An 18,550-nucleotide genomic window follows, 5' to 3' on the forward strand; every position below is an offset into this window, starting at 1 on the left:
ATCTTCTTCTATAACTCATCCTGAACATTTTTACACTGTCTCATATTTCACCTTTGCTTTTCCCAGTCAGAGCAGCAAAAACTCCATTTTGGAAAACTAAAGGAACCTAATTAACTTATTGTTCTAGTTCCTTTATTTGAAATTTATACAGTCTACAGATACTTATTTAATTATTACCAACACACAGTAGTTAATAATGGCAGTTCCATAATAAAAAAGTATTTTACACATCATGTCTGAAGATGAATTTCAAATCTAATAAAGTTGCAAAAACAATTATAGCTGTGATCTGCTAGACACAGTATCCCAGATGGTGTTAAACCAGTTGCTGCGAGCACAGTAGCTTCCTTGTTTTCAGGAAGGAGTGTGCATAAATCTAAGGATAGAACTGAGCTCTTTGGTAGCTATAGGTACAGGGAGAGGTAACCTTGTGGCAGAGAACTTACTTGAAAAAGGATATGAGCACAAGTATGTGTTTAGTTTATAAAAAAAAAATTATTCATGGTTTTGCTGTGAATGAGATGGGGCAAACTTGGGTTTCTGTCTGGTCCATGGTTTCTCTCTGAGTGATAGGAGTGACAGTAGGAAATTGTTCTCTGTATCCATGTTCTTAGGGACCTGTGCTAATGTGTTTGTGCAGAGCTGTCTGCTTGTCCTCGGAGACTGCACCTGCCCAATATGGGCAGTCAAAGGGCTGCTGGGCCTAAAAGTGACTCCCTAACCTAACTTCAGCCTCAGTGAGGCTTATGTTCCCTCCCTGATCACTGCTCACACCTTCTTATACTTTGATAAGCGCAGTGCCAGAGAGCAGGAATGCAGAGTCAAGAGTTTATTCTGTGTTTGTGCAGTGCCTAGCGCAGAGGGATCCCAGCACGGCTGCAGCCCCTAGATGCTACGGTAATACAAATTATGCTACAACCTCAGTTAGCTCCATACTTGCTTCCAGCTCCTTTCCCTTCCTTCTCTCTCTGCATTTGGCTCTGGCATATCTTGCATGTGAATGACACCTGATTCTTCCTTGGCACTTGGTCCAATCTTTGTACAAGAGCCTCAGTCCATGGCAGTGCCTGCGATGTCCATGCTGAGGAAGTGAAGTTACAACCAGAGATTCACAGCTGAATTCTACCCTCCCTTCCTTAAGGAATCCCTTAAGACACTTTGGCTTCCTGCCTCAGTTTTCTTTTTTATTTTCACAGCCTCTCTGGCATCTTGCAAAGATGGAAAATGTCTGTTAAGTGGTTTGATAAATAAAGGAATGCTTTGCCTGAGTGGAGGTTTTTTCCCTTGTTTTTTCCCCAGAATCATGTTTAGTGATCTCGACAAGATGTTTTTTTTTCAATAGCATTGGCTAACACTTGAGCATGTGTTGTTATCTGGTGGTGATGTTACCTCAGTAATAGAAATCTGTTTGTTTTTTTTCTCCTTCCTCCTAGCTAAAAATATCAGCGGTGCCGCTCTTGCATTTTCTGTACCCAACGCACCTGGTTGATTACCATCTTGGCCATCCCGTTCTCTTCATGCATGTTTCTGAGTGCATGAAGTTGTGAAGGTTCTTCATGTAACACATTTGTGATGCACCACGTTGCTGTATATTCCATCTGTACACTGTTAACATTTCAATGAAGGTGATGTTCCATGCAAATAGAGAATAACAAGGCGTAAAAGACAAAAAAGAGATATTGGATGGACAGCAGTAGACACACAATACATTTGTCACTTGCTACATTTATGCCAAGACATAAATTTTGACAGACAACTTTAAAATCTAACATGTTTATTAAAAAAAAAGGAAAAAAAAAGAAAAAGTATATTTTACCTTCTTTTTTTAAGAACTGGTTTTTGACTCCTCCTTTTCTCCTGAGTCCCAGGATTTTGCTTTGGTTCTGGCAGAAATGGTTAGGATTTCCGCTGGCAGCTCCATTACTGTAAAACAGATTTTTATCCTAGATGGACAAAATCACTGATAAATGGGGAAGTGTTAATATCTTGGCTTTGGACCAGCTGCAGCCTTTTTAGTTTATTAGTCTATGTAAACTGGAAAAATCTCTTCATTTGCTGGCCTGGCCATTCCAGAATTAACTGTCAGTGTTCTGATGAGTCAGCAGCTTCCGTTTCTTTTGAGTCCTTTTCGCTTTCTTATTTTGCTTAACTGAATGGTTCTGTTGGATGATTAAGCAAAATTAAAAATTGTAAGGAACTAAGTGATAATTGAGAGACAGTTTTTGAGGATTAAAATGGAAGGAAAGAGAAAGATTTTTATCGCTTTTAGGATGTACTGTAAATTTTTTAAGGAGGCTTTAAAAAATATAATATGTGGGTTAATGTATAGACCAGTTGTGTGGATAATATACTCAAGAAATATTAGGCCTTAAAGCTAAATATGAAGAGTTTACTTACATTACACTGCTGCTGTTGCTTCTCTGGAAATGAATTACGGAGACATCGGTTTTCCGTGGGACCCTCTTGCCCTCAATCCACTCGTGGTTTCTCAAGCTCCCCTGGCAGCGCTCGGTGTCAAGGCCAGCAATCCCGACAGGCTTGTCCCAGCTCCAGGCCGAGGGTAGAACGCCATGCTGGCAGCACAGAATGCAAACTTTGCAACAGGGACTGGTTCTCCTTCCCTCACATTGCTGTAAAAACACACCCTTGCAAGAATTTCAGTTTCTTCCCTTCCACTGTTGCAGGAAAGGCCAGGCTGGGCTGCTCCTGTTCTCCCCGTGGTTCTGTTAGCAGCAGACTCCTGCTCCCCGCAGCGCTGTACAGTGCATGGTGTCTGAGTCAGTGTCCTTTTTAGCCATCCAAAATTTACAACTCGGCAGCCAGAACTTTTTAAAATGGGAAAGCTTCCTAATTTGTATCATTTCACCTTTCTGTGTTGATTACTAATCAGAAGCAATTCTTAAACATGTTGATGTTGTTACTAGTGGATGTATGGTAGATGGACTTAAGCTACTCTGATAATTACTACATGATTTTAAACAATATATATTTAAAGTAAGCATCTACAATAAATGTGTTGAGCCATATTAACCTGCCAATGGGATCTGTGAAAAAAGTAATGGCCTCATTTTTTTCTCATTAATTTCTTTTTTTTCTTTTTTTTTTCTTTTTTCTTTTTTTTTTTTTTTTTTGTGAAGCGGCTATAAGTGGCATAACTATATTTAAAATTAACAAATTAGGTGTAGGGTGTTTTTTTTATACTTCTAACATAGCATGTGGTGTTGATGTATTACTGTAGACCAAGTTTGTCTTCCACACCAAGACGTGAGGAACTTGTGATTTGTTCTCTCCACCACAACTGAATTATACACTTCTGTCATTTTGGAACACTGCAGTTTACCATGGGACACAGTGTACATATTTCTTGCCATAATGGTAAATGATTGATATATTTAAGAATTAATAAATTTGTGATTTCTGCTGACATTGTGCTTGTCTTTTAATTTCCCAATTAATTGTGATCTTTGCAGTGGAAAATATAGTGTCTGTTTGAATTAAGATGCCAGAGGCACAGATGCACTTTCTTAGGAGCTGAATTTTTGGTTTGAAAATACAAGAGTTTGCTGTTGTGGTTTTTCCTTTGGTTGGTTCCTAAGTGCCTTTCCTGGGGCTGATGGCACACTGCTCATGCTCTGCTTTGTTGGTGGACTGTGCACATACCTTGTGCTTGTAGGGCCATATTTAGAAATATTTTAGGTAGTTCCAACACTTCTGTTGCTGCCTTGCTGTATTTCATATATATATGCTCAGCTGTAACACAAGACTCTGTAAGATAAGTTATTGTATGCTATATAATGCCATAAAATATATGTAGGAATATAAAAACATACATATAGAAATATAAAATACACTTATGTCTATAAATAATTAGGATTTAAAATAACGTACCAGTTTAAAAGCTTACATATATGTCTGTAGTGATTTCAGTCTCTCTTAAACCATGTTGAGCCACAACTGAGGACAGTCTTTTATACCAGCAGAAAAAAGAAGGACGAAGGAGAGGAAACAACTTGCAGCTTTCCTGGGTTAGGGAGTGCAGAGCTGGACCGGGGCCAAGGCAGCGTAGCTGGAGCAGCAGCGTTGGCGTGGCAGGTAGCCAGAGCCTGTCCTGGGTTGGTCACAATTCCAGTGCTTCTTCTTCTTCTTGGGTGGCATTTTGTAAACAAAAAAAGGTAGTAGTCAGGAGAGCGCTCAGGGGATTGGAATTTTTCACTAAACCCCAGAAGGAGCAAAAGCAGTTTAGTCTAATGGGAGGTCTCATATTTTGTCATATCGCTTTTACTTACTTTTTTTGCTCATTTTTTTCCAGTGAATGCTATTCCAGAAATCAGTTCGATTTCCATTTTAACCATGCTCCTGCATAAAGCTGTTTGACAGCAGTGGAATTGCTACTGATTTCAGGTATGCAGAGAAGAGAGATCAGTGGATAAAACCAAATGTTCAGCAGGGGGCTGGAAGAACACATTTCTTCCATATCAGGTTGAATATTTGGGAAAGCACCAGGATTTGGGGGGTGGTTTGGGGTTTTTTAATGGTTATTCTTTATAGCACAAATATTTTAATCTGCTGCCTCCTGGTGGCTTTGTAATACTGTTTTCTATTTAGGAGTGTACAAGAAGAGGCTGTTTGTTCTGAGCAAAAGGGAGCCCAGTGCTTTCATTTATTCAGTTTTTAATGTAAGTAAGGAACACAATATTTCAGGGCCTGAAAATTACCATTTCCTGGGTCTTGAATATACCCTATACATACAGCTGAGGTAATCAGATTGATTCTGTTTTCTAAAAATGGCCTCCCAGGACACATTGAAGAAAAGTACCATCTCTTAGGGCTGTATATTAAATCCAGAGTTCATTGTGTCTAGATTAACTTCACTGTTTCTTCAGTGAGTTATTAATCCATTGTAATTTATCCTCTCCTTGGGCTATTCTCTCAGAAAACAGAATTGCTTCATGCTTCTCAAGGCTTTCCTTTCTTCTTAAATTTGTGCAGTCATACTTCATACATAACCCATCATAAAAAAAACACCATTAGTCAAAAAATTAACTGTAGTCATTGAGGAATTGATCCAAATTGCTTCAGGAGTTTTAGCTTCTTCGTTCCTTACAGATTATTGGTAAAAGAGAGGAGTGGGTGGACTGGAGTTCAGTGCTGCGAGGTGCAGCTGCTAAAGCTGTTGTTCTTGCAGGGAGAGTCCTGGGCTGACACCCCTGTACAGGGTACAGGGAGGTTTGGCTCCTCACAAAAGGGAACACTTAGTAATTCTGCAGCCCATCCAGGCCTCACAGGAAGGGAAGGCTTCTCTCTCTTCCCCTCCCTCTCTAGCAGAGATCCCTGTGGCTGAGCAGGACAGGTTGTAGGATCTGCTTCCAAGGCAGCGTGTATGTGGAAGGAGACAGGAATTCTGTATGCTCACATGCTGCAGAACAGCAGTGCCAGGGCTGCCTGATCTAGCATGTGCTTGTCCAGACCCAGCCCAGGCCAAAAGCACTGCAAACAGTAAGTTTGGGGAAGAGGAGAACATTTAATCAGAGGGTGTGGCGAAGAAAATCAGTGCAAAAAAAAACCAAGCTGATAGAAAACAGGATTTCCAAGGCAAAGAGATAGAAAAGCGCTATTTCTATGTTACAGAAATGTCACATTCTTTCTTCAAAGCGGTTTCCAGAACCCAGCTGTTGGGCTGGACCATCTTAGGAACTAATTGGGAATTAGGCCTATATAACCTTTTTCATCACAGTGACCTCTGAGTAGTTAACAAAGTTAAATGGCTAAATGTGGCAAGTAGTTGAGACAGGGCTGCTTCCTTAAAATAGCAAGGGCTGAGTGTGCATAGCCACCCTCTGAAAAGTTTTGTTAAATTGCAGCACAACATTTATCAGGAATCTGACACACCTTACTGCAGCCAAGGGCCTTGCTCTTCTGCTATCCTCTGAAGTCAGCCTATAATGGAAAGATGCTGTTTCATGTCAGGGCAGGACTGGCAGCAGTGTCTGTCTGTCACCAAGTCCCCTGCTCACTGTCAGGTAATTCCCAGGAGCCAGCAAGCTGGTGCAGGGGAGAGGGGAGTATTAATTCATTAATTCACAGCCACTGTGTTGGGAGAGAGCCCATGGCAAACAGAATGGCCCTGGGGAAGTAGAGACTGCTCACCTCTCTTGCCACTCCTTTTCCCACCCTGCTGAGGCATCCAGGGCTGGCCCTCAGAGAGGACAGCTGCCCAATATGGTGACACTCACAGGACCTTGAGTTACACCAAGGGACCCTGCTAGCAACAGCCAGCCTGAGAGCAGGGGTAAGAGTCTGCCTTGGAGAGCCATACAGCTCATTGGATAAATGAAGTGCTGAACATTGGTACCTAAACACAAGTCAAACCCTTAGTGGGGATGTAGAAGAGAGTGCTCCCAAGCACCCACCTCTGTCATGTTAGAGCAAGACATGAACTGAACTAAACATCATTCAGAGCTGTCATTGTGTCCTGCACACCAAGGAGAGGTAAGTACTGAGTCAGAAGCAAGAGTTCAGTTTAAGGTACCTGGGTAAGTTCCTCAGACAAAACGGGCACCTAAACATCTACTCCCTAAATAAAAGTGGTGATTTCTGGGGCTTTTTTCTGAACAAAACTTTTTAGAGAGTAAGCACAAAAGTGGGGTCATGCCAAAATTTGCCTGCTTTGTTCATTGTAGCAAATAGAGTTATGGAAATCTTCATGGATGAATGAAGTTTCTCAAGTGGATACCTCAGTTCCAAGCAAGTCTTTATAAAGAATAAAATCACAAGCACAATGAGTAAGTATGTTTGAAAAGTCTTGTTTATATCCCACTATGTTATCAAAATTCTAAATCATCAAGCCATTGGATCACCCAACCGAGACAGAGACAATCAGAAGTTGTAAAGGTGCACGTTTCTTTTTCCAGTGGTTCAAATCAATCCTCACTAACACAGGAAGGCTTATGGAATTTACCCTTATGGACATTTGCACTGTCATATGGGTATTTTTTGATTGAAAGTAGGTACTTTTAAGTAATACAATTTAGTAAATGAGAAAGATGGTTTATTAAATTAATTTGGAAATTGGTTGGAAAGGAGATTAGTGACAGATAATATATGTTGTAGGTGAATAATTGACAGCTTTGTGTTCTTCTCATGTAGCAGCCTCCATGTGAAACCCCCACAGTCCATAAATCACAAAGTAACAGAATGTTTGGGTTTCGAAGGGACTTCTGGGGATCCTCTAGTCCAGCCCCTGTTAAAAGCAGGTTCACCCTGAGCAGGTTTCACAGGGTGATGTCCAGGCAGAGTTGAACATCTCCAGAGGAGACTCCACAGACTCTCTGGACAGCTCCTGCCAGTGCTCTTTCCTTCACAGAGCCCCTTCCCAGCAGGTCAGGCCCTCACTTGCATGGGTGCATGGGGTTCTTCTTCCTGAGCTGTCAGACCCCACACTTGCTTTGGTTGGGCTTCTCTGAGTTCCTCTCCAGCCTGTCCAGGTCTGGCTGAATGGCAGAACAGCCTGCTGGCCTCTCCTGCCCTTTTGGAAGACTGGGATGACATTGGCTTTCCTCCATTCCTCCTCTTCTCCATGACCTTTCAAAGACACACCTAATCAAAGATAAATCTAATAATACTGGAAAGTTACTCTAAAAAGGATTTTGGATACAGTAGGGCACCTTTACACACAGAGAGATTGGTAGCATGGCCAGCCTTTTGTTTGCAGACTTTGTTTCTGATCCTCTGGGTGGCCTTGGGCTGCCTGGAGGATATGGTGTAAATTTGTGCACTAGTGACTGATGTGGCAATTCCCATTTCCAGCCCATCATTGCTATTCTTTGTGCAGCTAATGTTCACATCATCTCTCTAAACCCTGGAGAACCAGTGGTTTCCAGGGTTCTTTGACAATGAACAAAATTACCTTCTCTTAAAGACTTAAACATTTTCCCTGTAAGTATTTTGAAGAACCTGGGAATATGAACTACTTGCCAGCATCTGAGAGGGTGTTGGCACATCATTGTGGGGTCTGGTTTTGGAGGCACCATTTCAGTCTCCTGTTGGGATCTAAGCACTTTAAATAGTTACATTCTCTGTGATGCAGCCAGATAAGCACAGCAGCAGTAGGCTGATTTCAGGGCCTGGATTTAGATCCACTGACAAGGATCTGGGAGATGTGAGTAGGAGGTTTTGGTCTTTTGCATTCAGGCCAGGAATCTGAGCATGCGTTCCTTGTGCAAGGTCAGTTCCATAACTACTGAGTGAATATCTGAGACAGTTCTTGTCCATTTTTTCACTGAAAAATAAGTAGGGAAGGATCTGTTTTTTGTTTGGATGCAGTTTTTAAGAAATGGTCTAAATCTTCCTGACAACAGCGGGAAGGATCCCTTTCCCTGTGCATACATCAAGCAAAGGTGCCCCAAAGGTTTAAAAGTGCCAAGCACTAATTAACACAAAGCTGAGAGCAAAAAACACTCCAAGTCTCTTTTCTTAAACAAATGGATGTGTTTGAGGATTTAAATATGTGAACAGATAGAAAAACTGAGGCTTAAAAGTCCTGGGGTTTTGCTGATCCCTGCTTTGCAGTGGATTTCCAGTGCTGGGACCCTGAGGTGCACTGGGTGTCCATTCTCTCCTCTGTAGTTGAATGGGGATCTCAGTATTTGTGTCTCACCACGTTCACACCTTTCTATAAACAGCTTCCCAGTTAAGCCCAGCTCTTCACACATGACAAGGCAGAGCTACTTTGCATCCCACGAGTCTTACACTGCCTGCCAAGAGGATGTAAGGGGGATACTTGGGAGAGTGGAAGAGCCAGAGGACAAGGACTCCAGTTTTCATTAAGAGGTCTCAGGAGCTCACACTACTCCTCTCTGAGGAGGAGTAGCTGGCACAAAGATCCAAACATTTTGATGGCAAGAGGAGACAGCAGGTGGAGGCTTCTCCTCTGTAAGATCCTTTCACTGCTCTGCCGAAATGCCCCGGTGCTGCTCCATGCCCCTCTGTCTGGATGTTTGCCTCTTGTCTTTTGTGCTGCTCCTGCCCTACCTTCCTTCTTTTCCCAACCTTCTCGTCTTCCTCCCACATGAAACCCCATTTATCTCATTGACAGCAACGTGTGCCACTCCTTGGAATGAATCATTTACTTGTATGTCTGAAATTCTACTCCCCCATCTTCTTTTTTTTTTTTTCCATTTCTCTTTTGTGTGTCACCCTTTCATGTGAGACCCGTTCCCAGGATGCAGCAGCAGCTGGAACAATAGGCAGTGTTCCAGGAGCAGCGTTGCTGTGCCCTGGTGTTTGACTGGGAGCCTTTTAAAAGCATTAGCTACTTACTCCTCTCGGTGTCACTGCCTCCCTGCTTTCAGCCTAAGACCCTGGCAGTGTGTCATTTGCCCAAGGCCACAAAGTTATTGGATGGCAGGGGTTTCTAGGTCCAAGGGTGAGTTTCCTTCCCTCAATGACAGTGATTGCAGGCTGCCTGTGAAGGATTTATGGCCAGAATATAAGGGGAGCTCAGGGAGTCTTGAGCTTGCTAGCAGCCCAGCATTAGCCCCGGGGAGCTCCCTATGAAAAGCCAGGTTCACATCTGTCCTGGCAGCTGGAACTCTGCAGCACTTCTCAAATCTCTAAAAGGCACATCACACTGTTCTGAGGGCAATATTCCAATTGAGGGCAGCAGCCACAGACCACAGTCCTCACAGAGCAGGAATATCCTGGGATACTGAATGTAACACTAGTTAATTATATTAGCTAAACCTAGCTTCCTGCATCTGTCAGCACCTTAAAGGTAAGACAGCTGTAAAATATTAGCACTATATTGTCTTTGTACATCCAGAAAAAAGGCAAAGAGGAAAAAAAGAAAAACCACAGGAAATCCTTCCCAGGAAAAAACATAACCCCAGAGTTAGTGGGGTTTCTGTTTTATTTTTGACACTGATACTGACCTAGAAAAGGAGGAAGAACCTGATCTGATGTTTAGATACTAGATGAATCTTTCTGAGCTGGCAGTTAGACAAAGGAAGATTTGAGATGGTGATGAATGATGGAGAAGATGTAACTACAAGGTTTCAGTTTTACAGTGACTAGGTTCGAATGTGGTGCTACAGAGCATACACACACAGACTGGGACACAACAAAAGGTCCTGTTATTTATTTTTGCAGGGGTGACTTTTTTGAACCTAAGGGCTGACAAAGGGGTAACAGAAGTTTAATGGCCAGCCCAAGATAGTTCCACTACCTGCACTAGGCAATGGTACCAAAATTACTGGGAGCTACTCCAGGTCCATGAGCACAAAAAAATCTGTTTTGTTCTTATAATAATAGAATCCCAGAAAGGTTCGAGTTGGAAGTGACCTAAAAGTTCCAACCCCATACCACGGGTAGGGACACCTTCTACTAGACCAGGCTACTCAGGGCCCCATCCAGCCTCGCCTTGAACACTTCCAGGGATGGGGCAGCCACAGCCTCTCTGGACAACCTGTTCCCAGGTCATTGCTGTGAGATCCTGTCCTTTGACCCTGGTTACAAAGAGATCCTGCTCTGTTCTGAGGGCTGAAAACACTCAGTGTGCTGATACAAGAGAGGTGACCAGTCAGGTAAGTGGTGTCCTCAGCTTGTAATGAACTGGGATGGAAAAGGGGAGTTCAGGATTGGAAAAACTTCTATCCACCACCCTTCATTAGCATCTGCTCAAAGAGGCCAGTGCTGGGGGTTTATTACCTTTCAGAACAGGGGGCTGGATAACAAAGTTCAGGTTTATTCTTTTTGGAGTCAGTTCCCTCCACTTATGTTCTTCTTCCAGGAGGCAGAATTTACCTACACACAACATGAAATAAATCTCTCCAGCTTAGGCTTTCCATCACATTTCAGGGATCAAGTGCTCCTGTGGGAGCTATGGAAGATAGTCAAGGCCTACTTTATTCCTGTTGCTCCTCAAAGCGAATTTCAAGATGCAAATGGGAAGTAATCTAAACCGGATTTGGATTTACAATGCAAATATTTTTAGGGTCTAAGTCCCTTTGAGATGATTGACAGTTTGAGATGTCCACAGCACAGCTTGTACATCTGCAGTGAGGTCATTTGGACTATGCACAAATGGCTTTGGCCAGAACTGCTCATTTTCATAAAATAATGCAGACTTTATGTTACACTGTGGCAAGAGTCTGATCAGGTGTCCCACCATCACACAGAAATGACCCCACAGGAGTTATTAATCATTTCTGTGACAATTTGTTGGAGCACCCACTTGTTATTGTCAGCAGTGACAATAATGATGATGGTGGAGAATCTGAGCACAACCCAGAAAAATGCGTATTTGTATTTATGAGAAACATTGCTTTTGCTTCACTGCTGCCAGCCAGTCTGTCTCCCCTCAGGAGTCAGCATAGGTCAGATGAGTGAGGAATGAGATGCCTTTGATTCATAACTCAGGATAACATTTGAGAAGTTTCTGGAATATTTTTTACACATGAGCTGCAACTTCTCATAAGAGTTTGGTTTCAGGGAATGAAACAGCAGTTACTGAGAGAGAAAATGGGAATGTGAGGGAGAGAAATATTGTGTATATGTCTTCCATTTCCTCTTTAGACTGTAATTTTCTCCTTCTTTCTCCTTTGCAGTCAAAAAATAAAACGTGAATTTAGTGGCAGGTGAGAGTATAGAGATATTACAGACACACCATAGGCTTAGTCATACTCTTCTGCTGCACATATCTTCTTTGAACTGCACTTAACCATGTGAAGGATTTACATCCAGACAAGCAGAGGATAGCTCCAGAATAACACAGTTTATAGGCATTGCAAATAAAGTAAACCCAGCTTCCATCTGGCAGAAGAAGGCCATTTTCAGACACATATAATGATACTAGAAGCATTTCTAGTGTAAGTATATTCTTGGTGTGAAAGTCTGATCATTTTTCTCATTCACATATCCTAAAAATACCACCTGGTTGTTTTTCATGGTTGTTTTTCATCTCTATTCCAAATTTAAGGGTCAGGATTTTTTTGTGACTTGGGCAATGCTTCAGGGTGTGCATGGAATATGTCGTGTACAGGCAAACAGCAACCTGCAGGGGAACAATTCTCCTAATGATGGATGTAACAGTTCAGGCAGCATCTGAAATCATAACAAGTAGATAAAATGCTTGCTGTAATTAGTGGAATGGGGAGGTTAAAGAAGCGCTGAGCATGAGTGGTGTGAAGACTTGGCACAAGCTTAGTACATTAAGGGACTTGGACTCTGATGTAGTCCCTGGTATAAATTTGGAGCTGTACTTGGTGATTTGTAAGGAGAAAAAATTTCTCTTGAATATAATTCAAGTCTGATAGCAAAATGATGCTGAAGATGGTTGCAGACATAGGCTAGAGCTTAGAAGCTGTCAGGGATATAGAAGTCCTGCCACTACCAAAGCAGGTCTGAATTCCCATATACCATTTTACCCATCTCCTCCCACAGAAGTATTTCCACTTCCTAAGGGATGAGGCATTTTGCTGTTTCTGCAACATATTTATTTGTAAGTTTTTGTAAGCCCTGCCCAGGGCTTTCTCTTCAGCACTGAAATACTGTGTGTCCAGGAGACCAGCCAGAAACCAACCAGGACCATTCAATATTCCAGTGACTTAATGTCCAGAATCTGCAACAGCTTTTCTGGTACCTTTCAATTGTCAGGCAAGGCCATAAATGCCACCCTGTAATAAGTGCAATTCAGAGTCTCTGTTGCAAAGACCTCAGAGAAATGGCAATTTCTTTTTCAACATGTTGGAAGTAAATGCACAAAACCTGCTGTACACTATTCAATCGTGATACTCAGATAATAGAATAAGCAAGCTAGGGAAATTTAGTGCAGAAGCAAAGACCTCTAGGCAACGATGTAATATAATACAGAAAAGATATAACTCAATTGGAAATAGCCAGCTGGCACTAATGGCTTATTCGTTTAGACTCCTATTTCTGGGCTGTCTGGCTTTTGGTGAGATGGGAGCAAGGAAAATCACGCCTGCCTGCCAACAGCTATCAATAAAAGCACTATTAAGTAGAGCCCTGAAGCTCAGGGGCCACTCCAAACTACCTTGATAACTGGGAATGGTTTGAGGAGAGGTCAAGAGGAGGAGATGGTCAAGAACCCAAGCTTTGTCTTCTCATCAGTTTACTGTGGTACTGAGGTTTGGATAGTGTGCTGGGGGTGGGAATACACCACACCTCACTACACATGGCCACGACAGAGCGCTCTGCTCTGCACATAGCAGAGGCCTTGTCTGTGGCAAGCCTGAATCAACTAAACTGCCTTTTAGGCCCCTTGCTGGGCCTGACAACACAGCTTGGAATGACAATGCCAAATCCAGAGCCTTTAGATGTACTGGAGGAAGGGTGAGAGCTGTGGGAAGCAGTGGGCACTTAGCATCTGGCTGGGAATGGGCTCTAGCACAGGAGTGTGACCCATCTGTCTGGGCATTGCCATTTTGGGATGGAATGCATCCTGCCTGCCTTCCTCCCTCCCCTCTGGGCCTCCTGGACACAGAAACTGGTTTGACTCCTTGGTGAGGAACACAGGCTTGGTTTCAATGTCCTATTCCACCTGCTGTGATCAAGCCCAGGCCCCATTCATATGCTTATATTATCCCTTCTTCCATTGTTTGCCCTCTGTTTTGTCATCATTCTGCCTCACTTACTTTGCCTCAGTACCCTCCAAAATGAATAACCTGATGACTTTTTCCTGGATGATCCTAGTTGTAGTACATCCATAGCCGCACTTGGTACTTCTGATACTGTTACCTCGAGGAAATAATAATAATAATAATAATAATAATAATAATAATAATAATAATAATAATAATAATAATAATAATAATAATAATAGTGATGATGATGGCAACAGCAGTGACAAGGCTATTATTATGGAGTGCCTAGGAAAGGGTGGCTGACTGGTTTTGCTGGCAGGTATCCATGGCACAGTGGTTATAGCTGTACACAGGGAGCAGCAGGGCCAGAGGAATTAAGTCACTGAATGTCAGAGTGAATGACCCAAAGCTCTTGGAAGGAAAACAAAAGAGAGTGAGTATGTTCTGTGGCACCAGTTAGAAATGACTCATAAAGAACCATACATGATACATGAATTTTGGGTTAAAAGGACCTTAAACTTCATCTAGTCTAACCCCTCTGCCATGTGTAAGGACACCTCCCACTATCTCAGGTTGCTCCAAGCTTTGTCTAACCTGGCCTTGGACACTTCCAGGGAAGGGGCAGCCACAGCTTCTCTGGGCAAGCTGTGCCAGGACCTCCCCACCTTCACAGGGAACAATTTCTTCCTAATATCCAATCTAAATCTGTTCTCTGTCCATTTGAAGCCATTCCCCCTTGTACTGTCACTCCATGTCCCTGCCAAAAGCCCTTCTCCAGCTTTCTTGTAGCTGCTTAGCTGCAGTGACTTCACATGTATATGTAACTGATGGGTTTTTTTCATTATTTTTTATTATTCTCCTTTACCTTTCCAAAGAGTAAACCACACCTGGAGCTGAGTTATAGAAGGGTCTGGGTTGGTTCTCTAAAAGTGGTTTAGTCCTGGACATTGGACTGTTGGGTAAGGTGCCAGGTGTTCCTCGTTTCCCATCAGGAGAGAGCACAGCTCCCTCATTTCTCTGAGGGTGGTTGGAGGAAGATGGTCACCCATTCTGTGGGATTTGCGTTGTACTCCTGTGAGGAGAAACTTTGAGGAATTTGCTGTGGAATTTGGGATGCTTGAGCCTTGGTGAGAAGGAGCAGATTTTCCTGTGAGTGCTCTACAAACTGTGAGACTAGGCCTCAGTGGCCTCATTGTACATTGTGTGGGAATATGGTGTGGCAAAGAGCAGTTTGGGGGACTGGGAAGGGGGTGGAAAAGGCTGCCAGAAGCTCCATGAAAGTTTCTTTAAAAGGTCACGTTCTGCTGATCTGAGCTCCTGGTAGGAAAGCAGGCCTTGGGGGGGGGGTCCTCATGTGTGAGGGGGCCAAGGGGGCCCTCATTTGTGAGGAGTTTGGGGGACTCTTGTGTGCGAGGGCTTTGGGGGGCTCTCGTGGATGAGGGGGTTGAGGGGGCCCTTGCATGTGAGGGCTTTGGGGGCCCCTTGCCAATGAGGGGGCTGAGGGAGCTCTTGCACGTGAGGGGTCTTTGGGGGGGGGCTCCTGTGCATGAGGGGGTTTTGGGGGGCTCTCACGCATGAGGGTTTTGGTGGGCCCTCATGCGTGAGGTGGCCCCTGTGTGTGAGGGGCTTTGTGGGGGAGCTATTGCACGTGAGGGGTTTGGGGTGGCTATCGTGTGTGAAGGGGCCCTCACCCGTGAGGGGGCTGAAGGGGCTCTTGGGCATGAGGGCTTTGGGGGGCCCTTGCCCATGAGGGGGCTGAGGGGGCTCTCGCGTGTGAGGGGTTTGGGGATCCTTTGTGTGAGGGGGCTTTGTGGGGGGGGCCCGTTGCACTTGAGGGGTTTGGGGGGCTCCTGTGTGTGAGGGGGCTCTTGGGCATGAGGGCTTTGGGGGGGCCCTTGCCCATAAGGGGGTTCTCGCATGTGAGGGGTTTGGGAAGCCTTTGTGTGTGAGGAGGGCTTGGGCCCTCATGCATGGGGTTGGGGCCTTGTGTCTTACACAGCAAAGAAAAGAACCTGGAGGTGATCTGCCAGTAAATGTGGCTTGGATTTTTTGCTTCTTTTTATTGCTCCTTGTGTGGAAGAGGCTTTAATTTTAAAAGTGTGTTTTCTGCATGGAAAATGGAGTATCAGTTTGCCAGGTGAGCTTCCACCTGTGTTGGAAGCTTCCACCAGCTTCCACACAGCTGCTCTTGATGTTCAATTGGAGCACATGAGCCTTTGTTTAAATAATGTTTCATATTTTGGGAACTTAGAAGTATGTACAAGTCACAGTGTGAGAGCAGTTTAGTTAAATGTGCTGGTTTATTTTCACAGACTTGGAGTTAAGTGTCCTTTTGTGGCAAAGGTACTGCTGCTCATGATCCTTTTTTATGAAAATACAGTTTATGAGAGTAATGGATTTTTGTCTTGCTGGGAATTTTACTGGATGTATGCCAGAACTTTAATGTTGATGAGTTTTTTTGTATGTTCAGCTCTGTCCACACCTTGATAAAAGTAACAGAGCTGTTGGAGTTTTTTTGTGGTTTTTAAAAGGTGCTGATTAGACTAAGTGTTTGTAGAGCTTAAAGAAATTATGTAAATGCTCTGGTTGCTGTTGCATGTTTCCATGTGTTCTTCTTCATCCTGGCCACACTAGAAGGAAACAAGAGTGTGAAAATCCTTCTTTGTTATCAGACTAATAGTAGTGGCATACTCTTTATGGAAAATAGCTTTCTACATTAACTTCTGTTTTCTCACAATTTTTTTATGGATTGATAAGTGCTGAAATACTTAATGGTATTGGAATGATTATAGAAGTGTGCTGTTTTATGTGATGTTCACTTAAAACATCTCTCTACCAGCAATGGTATGTCAGTCACTGCTATTCTAGCACCACTGTGGAGAGACTGAGCCACAATTTAGCTCTGACTGAAGTTCTTAACTCATTTTCTCAGATATGCATGTGACTGAGATGTGCTTACATGGGTTTCATTGTTTGAACAAATAACTGTTCTGCCAATAACCTTGAAGTGCTGGTTTGTGGCCTGTTAAAATCCTCGTGCAAGAAGCAGATGAACCATGCTGCAGTTTCTACCACTGAAGTGCTGTGGGAGTCGTGTTTCTCCCTCCATCTGATAAGTAAGTAAAAATTGTTGTGGTTCAGATTATGTTTGCCTAATTTCAGCCTTGTACTGAGAAGAATCTGATATTGTTAAATGATTCACAGACTGCAAGAAAAATGATGATAAGTTATTTGTTAAAAGTGAATGTTAAGCTGTAATTGTGGAGTTTTCATGTGTTGAGGATTGTATCCCTTCCCTTTTCTGATTTAATTTCAAATTCTTTGTTTGATAAGAGTCTTGAAATACCAATTGAAAAAAAATATGGTACTGTTTTTTTAGTTCTATCAATTAATTAACTGTTCTGATCTTGTTCTAACAAACTCAAAGAAACTAAAAATGTTATTAGAATAGTTGTGATGTCCTTATACTGGAGATGTGATTATTATGTACTGCAGAGGTGTGTGAGGCAAAAGGGGCATTTGACTGAGTATCAGTTGAATTTGTACCAGCAAAGGATGTAGTTATGTAATGCTTGATTTTGCTGAGTTTTTAATTAATTTCTCTGTTTCCATGAAAGATAGATAGCTTTGTGGAAAATGAAATTAATAACTGTGTTCTTAGTCTCCAGTGACAATTAGCCTGTTGACTTGTATTGCAAAGGGAGAAGTATCAACTCTGTGCAACAGTAACCTGATCCACAAACTTTAACTGCGAGTGGTCTCCGTGTATTTCTGTTTATGTAACTGTATATAAGCGCTGTTACTATTGGAGAAAGTCACAGAGAAAGTCTTTGGAATGTATTTTAACGTTACAATCAATGAGGATTTTCTATACAGCATCTCTAAGTCCTGTTTCCCAGGGCAGTTGGTGAAACAGTTTAACTGCAGCAGTTTTGGATTGGTATAAAACTTTCTGAAGGGCCAGGTTGGGCTGAGCCCCCAGGTGGTCCAGCCTGTGCCTTACCTTTACAACCTTCTCTGGGTTTGGTCAGCTAAAGCAGAAATAGGAGGGCCAAAACTGTTCACCTTTTTCCCTTTTTTATTTCTTTTAAATGTTCTTTGTTGACCAGAGAACCTATCTGTGTGACTATAAATGTATTTTAAAAGAAGAAAATTTCTGGGGAGCTTTAGAGACTAGGAAGAAAATACTAGAAATTTTTAAAAAACCCCAAAACTATTGCACAAAAACCTAAACCCCAGAGGGTTTGCAGCTAGTGGTTCTAGACAGATTAGAGCACAGAGTCCTCATGTTCTGGGGCTGCAACCCTGAGAATCAGGTGAAGGGTTGGAACATGGGAGCACTCTGAGTATAAATAAATGCATATGTTGTTTAAATTCTAAAATTTAAAATAAGGGATGGGTAGTTTTTTGCCAATAGGGGAGGACTTGACTGCAAAAATGAAAAACTTGTGGCTGCATTATTGTTTTTTTTTCTATGAAATACTGATGGTTTGCTGCACTCTAGTGGTGTTCAATAGGAGTCCTGTGCGAGTCTCCAAGTTCTGCTCAGAGAAAGCTGAAGGGTTATTTCTGTCTGATCTCGCAAATGGTCAGCCAGCTCTTTTAAGCTATATTTTAGTGTTTTTCTTCTAGCACTGGAGATAGTCATAGAAACAGGTGCTCCCTGTGTTATTCTCTGTGTTTGGGATGACTGGGTGAAGAGGGATTGGGGATTTTGTCCTTACTGCTAGTTGTGACTTAGATTATTACTCAATGTTATCAGCGTAGTCCTTCTGATTAGCACCAGTGGCTTTTCATTGTACAGCTTAGAATGTTGGTGCATGATAAAAAGGGACTGACTCACTATTTGCATTATTTCAAGGAATACCCATTTAGGGGTGTGGGATTCATATTTGTTTAGATCTCCTGCCTTTCAGCCTGATATTATGCAACTTGGAGCTCAGGCAGCA

The 18,550-nt window shown here is 42.7% G+C and overlaps 1 protein-coding gene across 13 annotated transcripts in view; it reads left to right on the forward strand.

Annotated features, from left to right (window-relative positions):
- CAMK2D (calcium/calmodulin dependent protein kinase II delta) overlaps nt 1–3,424 on the forward strand; it is a 121,370-nt gene extending 117,946 nt beyond the window's left edge. For 11 of the 13 annotated variants that reach the window (XM_077176801.1, XM_077176806.1, XM_077176805.1 and 8 more), the window contains one exon: nt 849–3,424. In XM_077176801.1, coding sequence (XP_077032916.1) covers nt 849–855 — 7 coding nt within the window. In that variant the 3' untranslated portion in view covers nt 856–3,424. The remainder of the gene's footprint in view (nt 1–848) is intronic. The other 2 variants (XM_077176794.1, XM_077176796.1) reach the window with 2 other exon arrangements.
- Nucleotides 3,425–18,550: the final 15,126 nt, after the last annotated feature.

Source organism: Agelaius phoeniceus, chromosome 4 (assembly GCF_051311805.1).
Source record: "Agelaius phoeniceus isolate bAgePho1 chromosome 4, bAgePho1.hap1, whole genome shotgun sequence".
Taxonomy (NCBI): Eukaryota; Metazoa; Chordata; class Aves; order Passeriformes; family Icteridae; genus Agelaius; species Agelaius phoeniceus.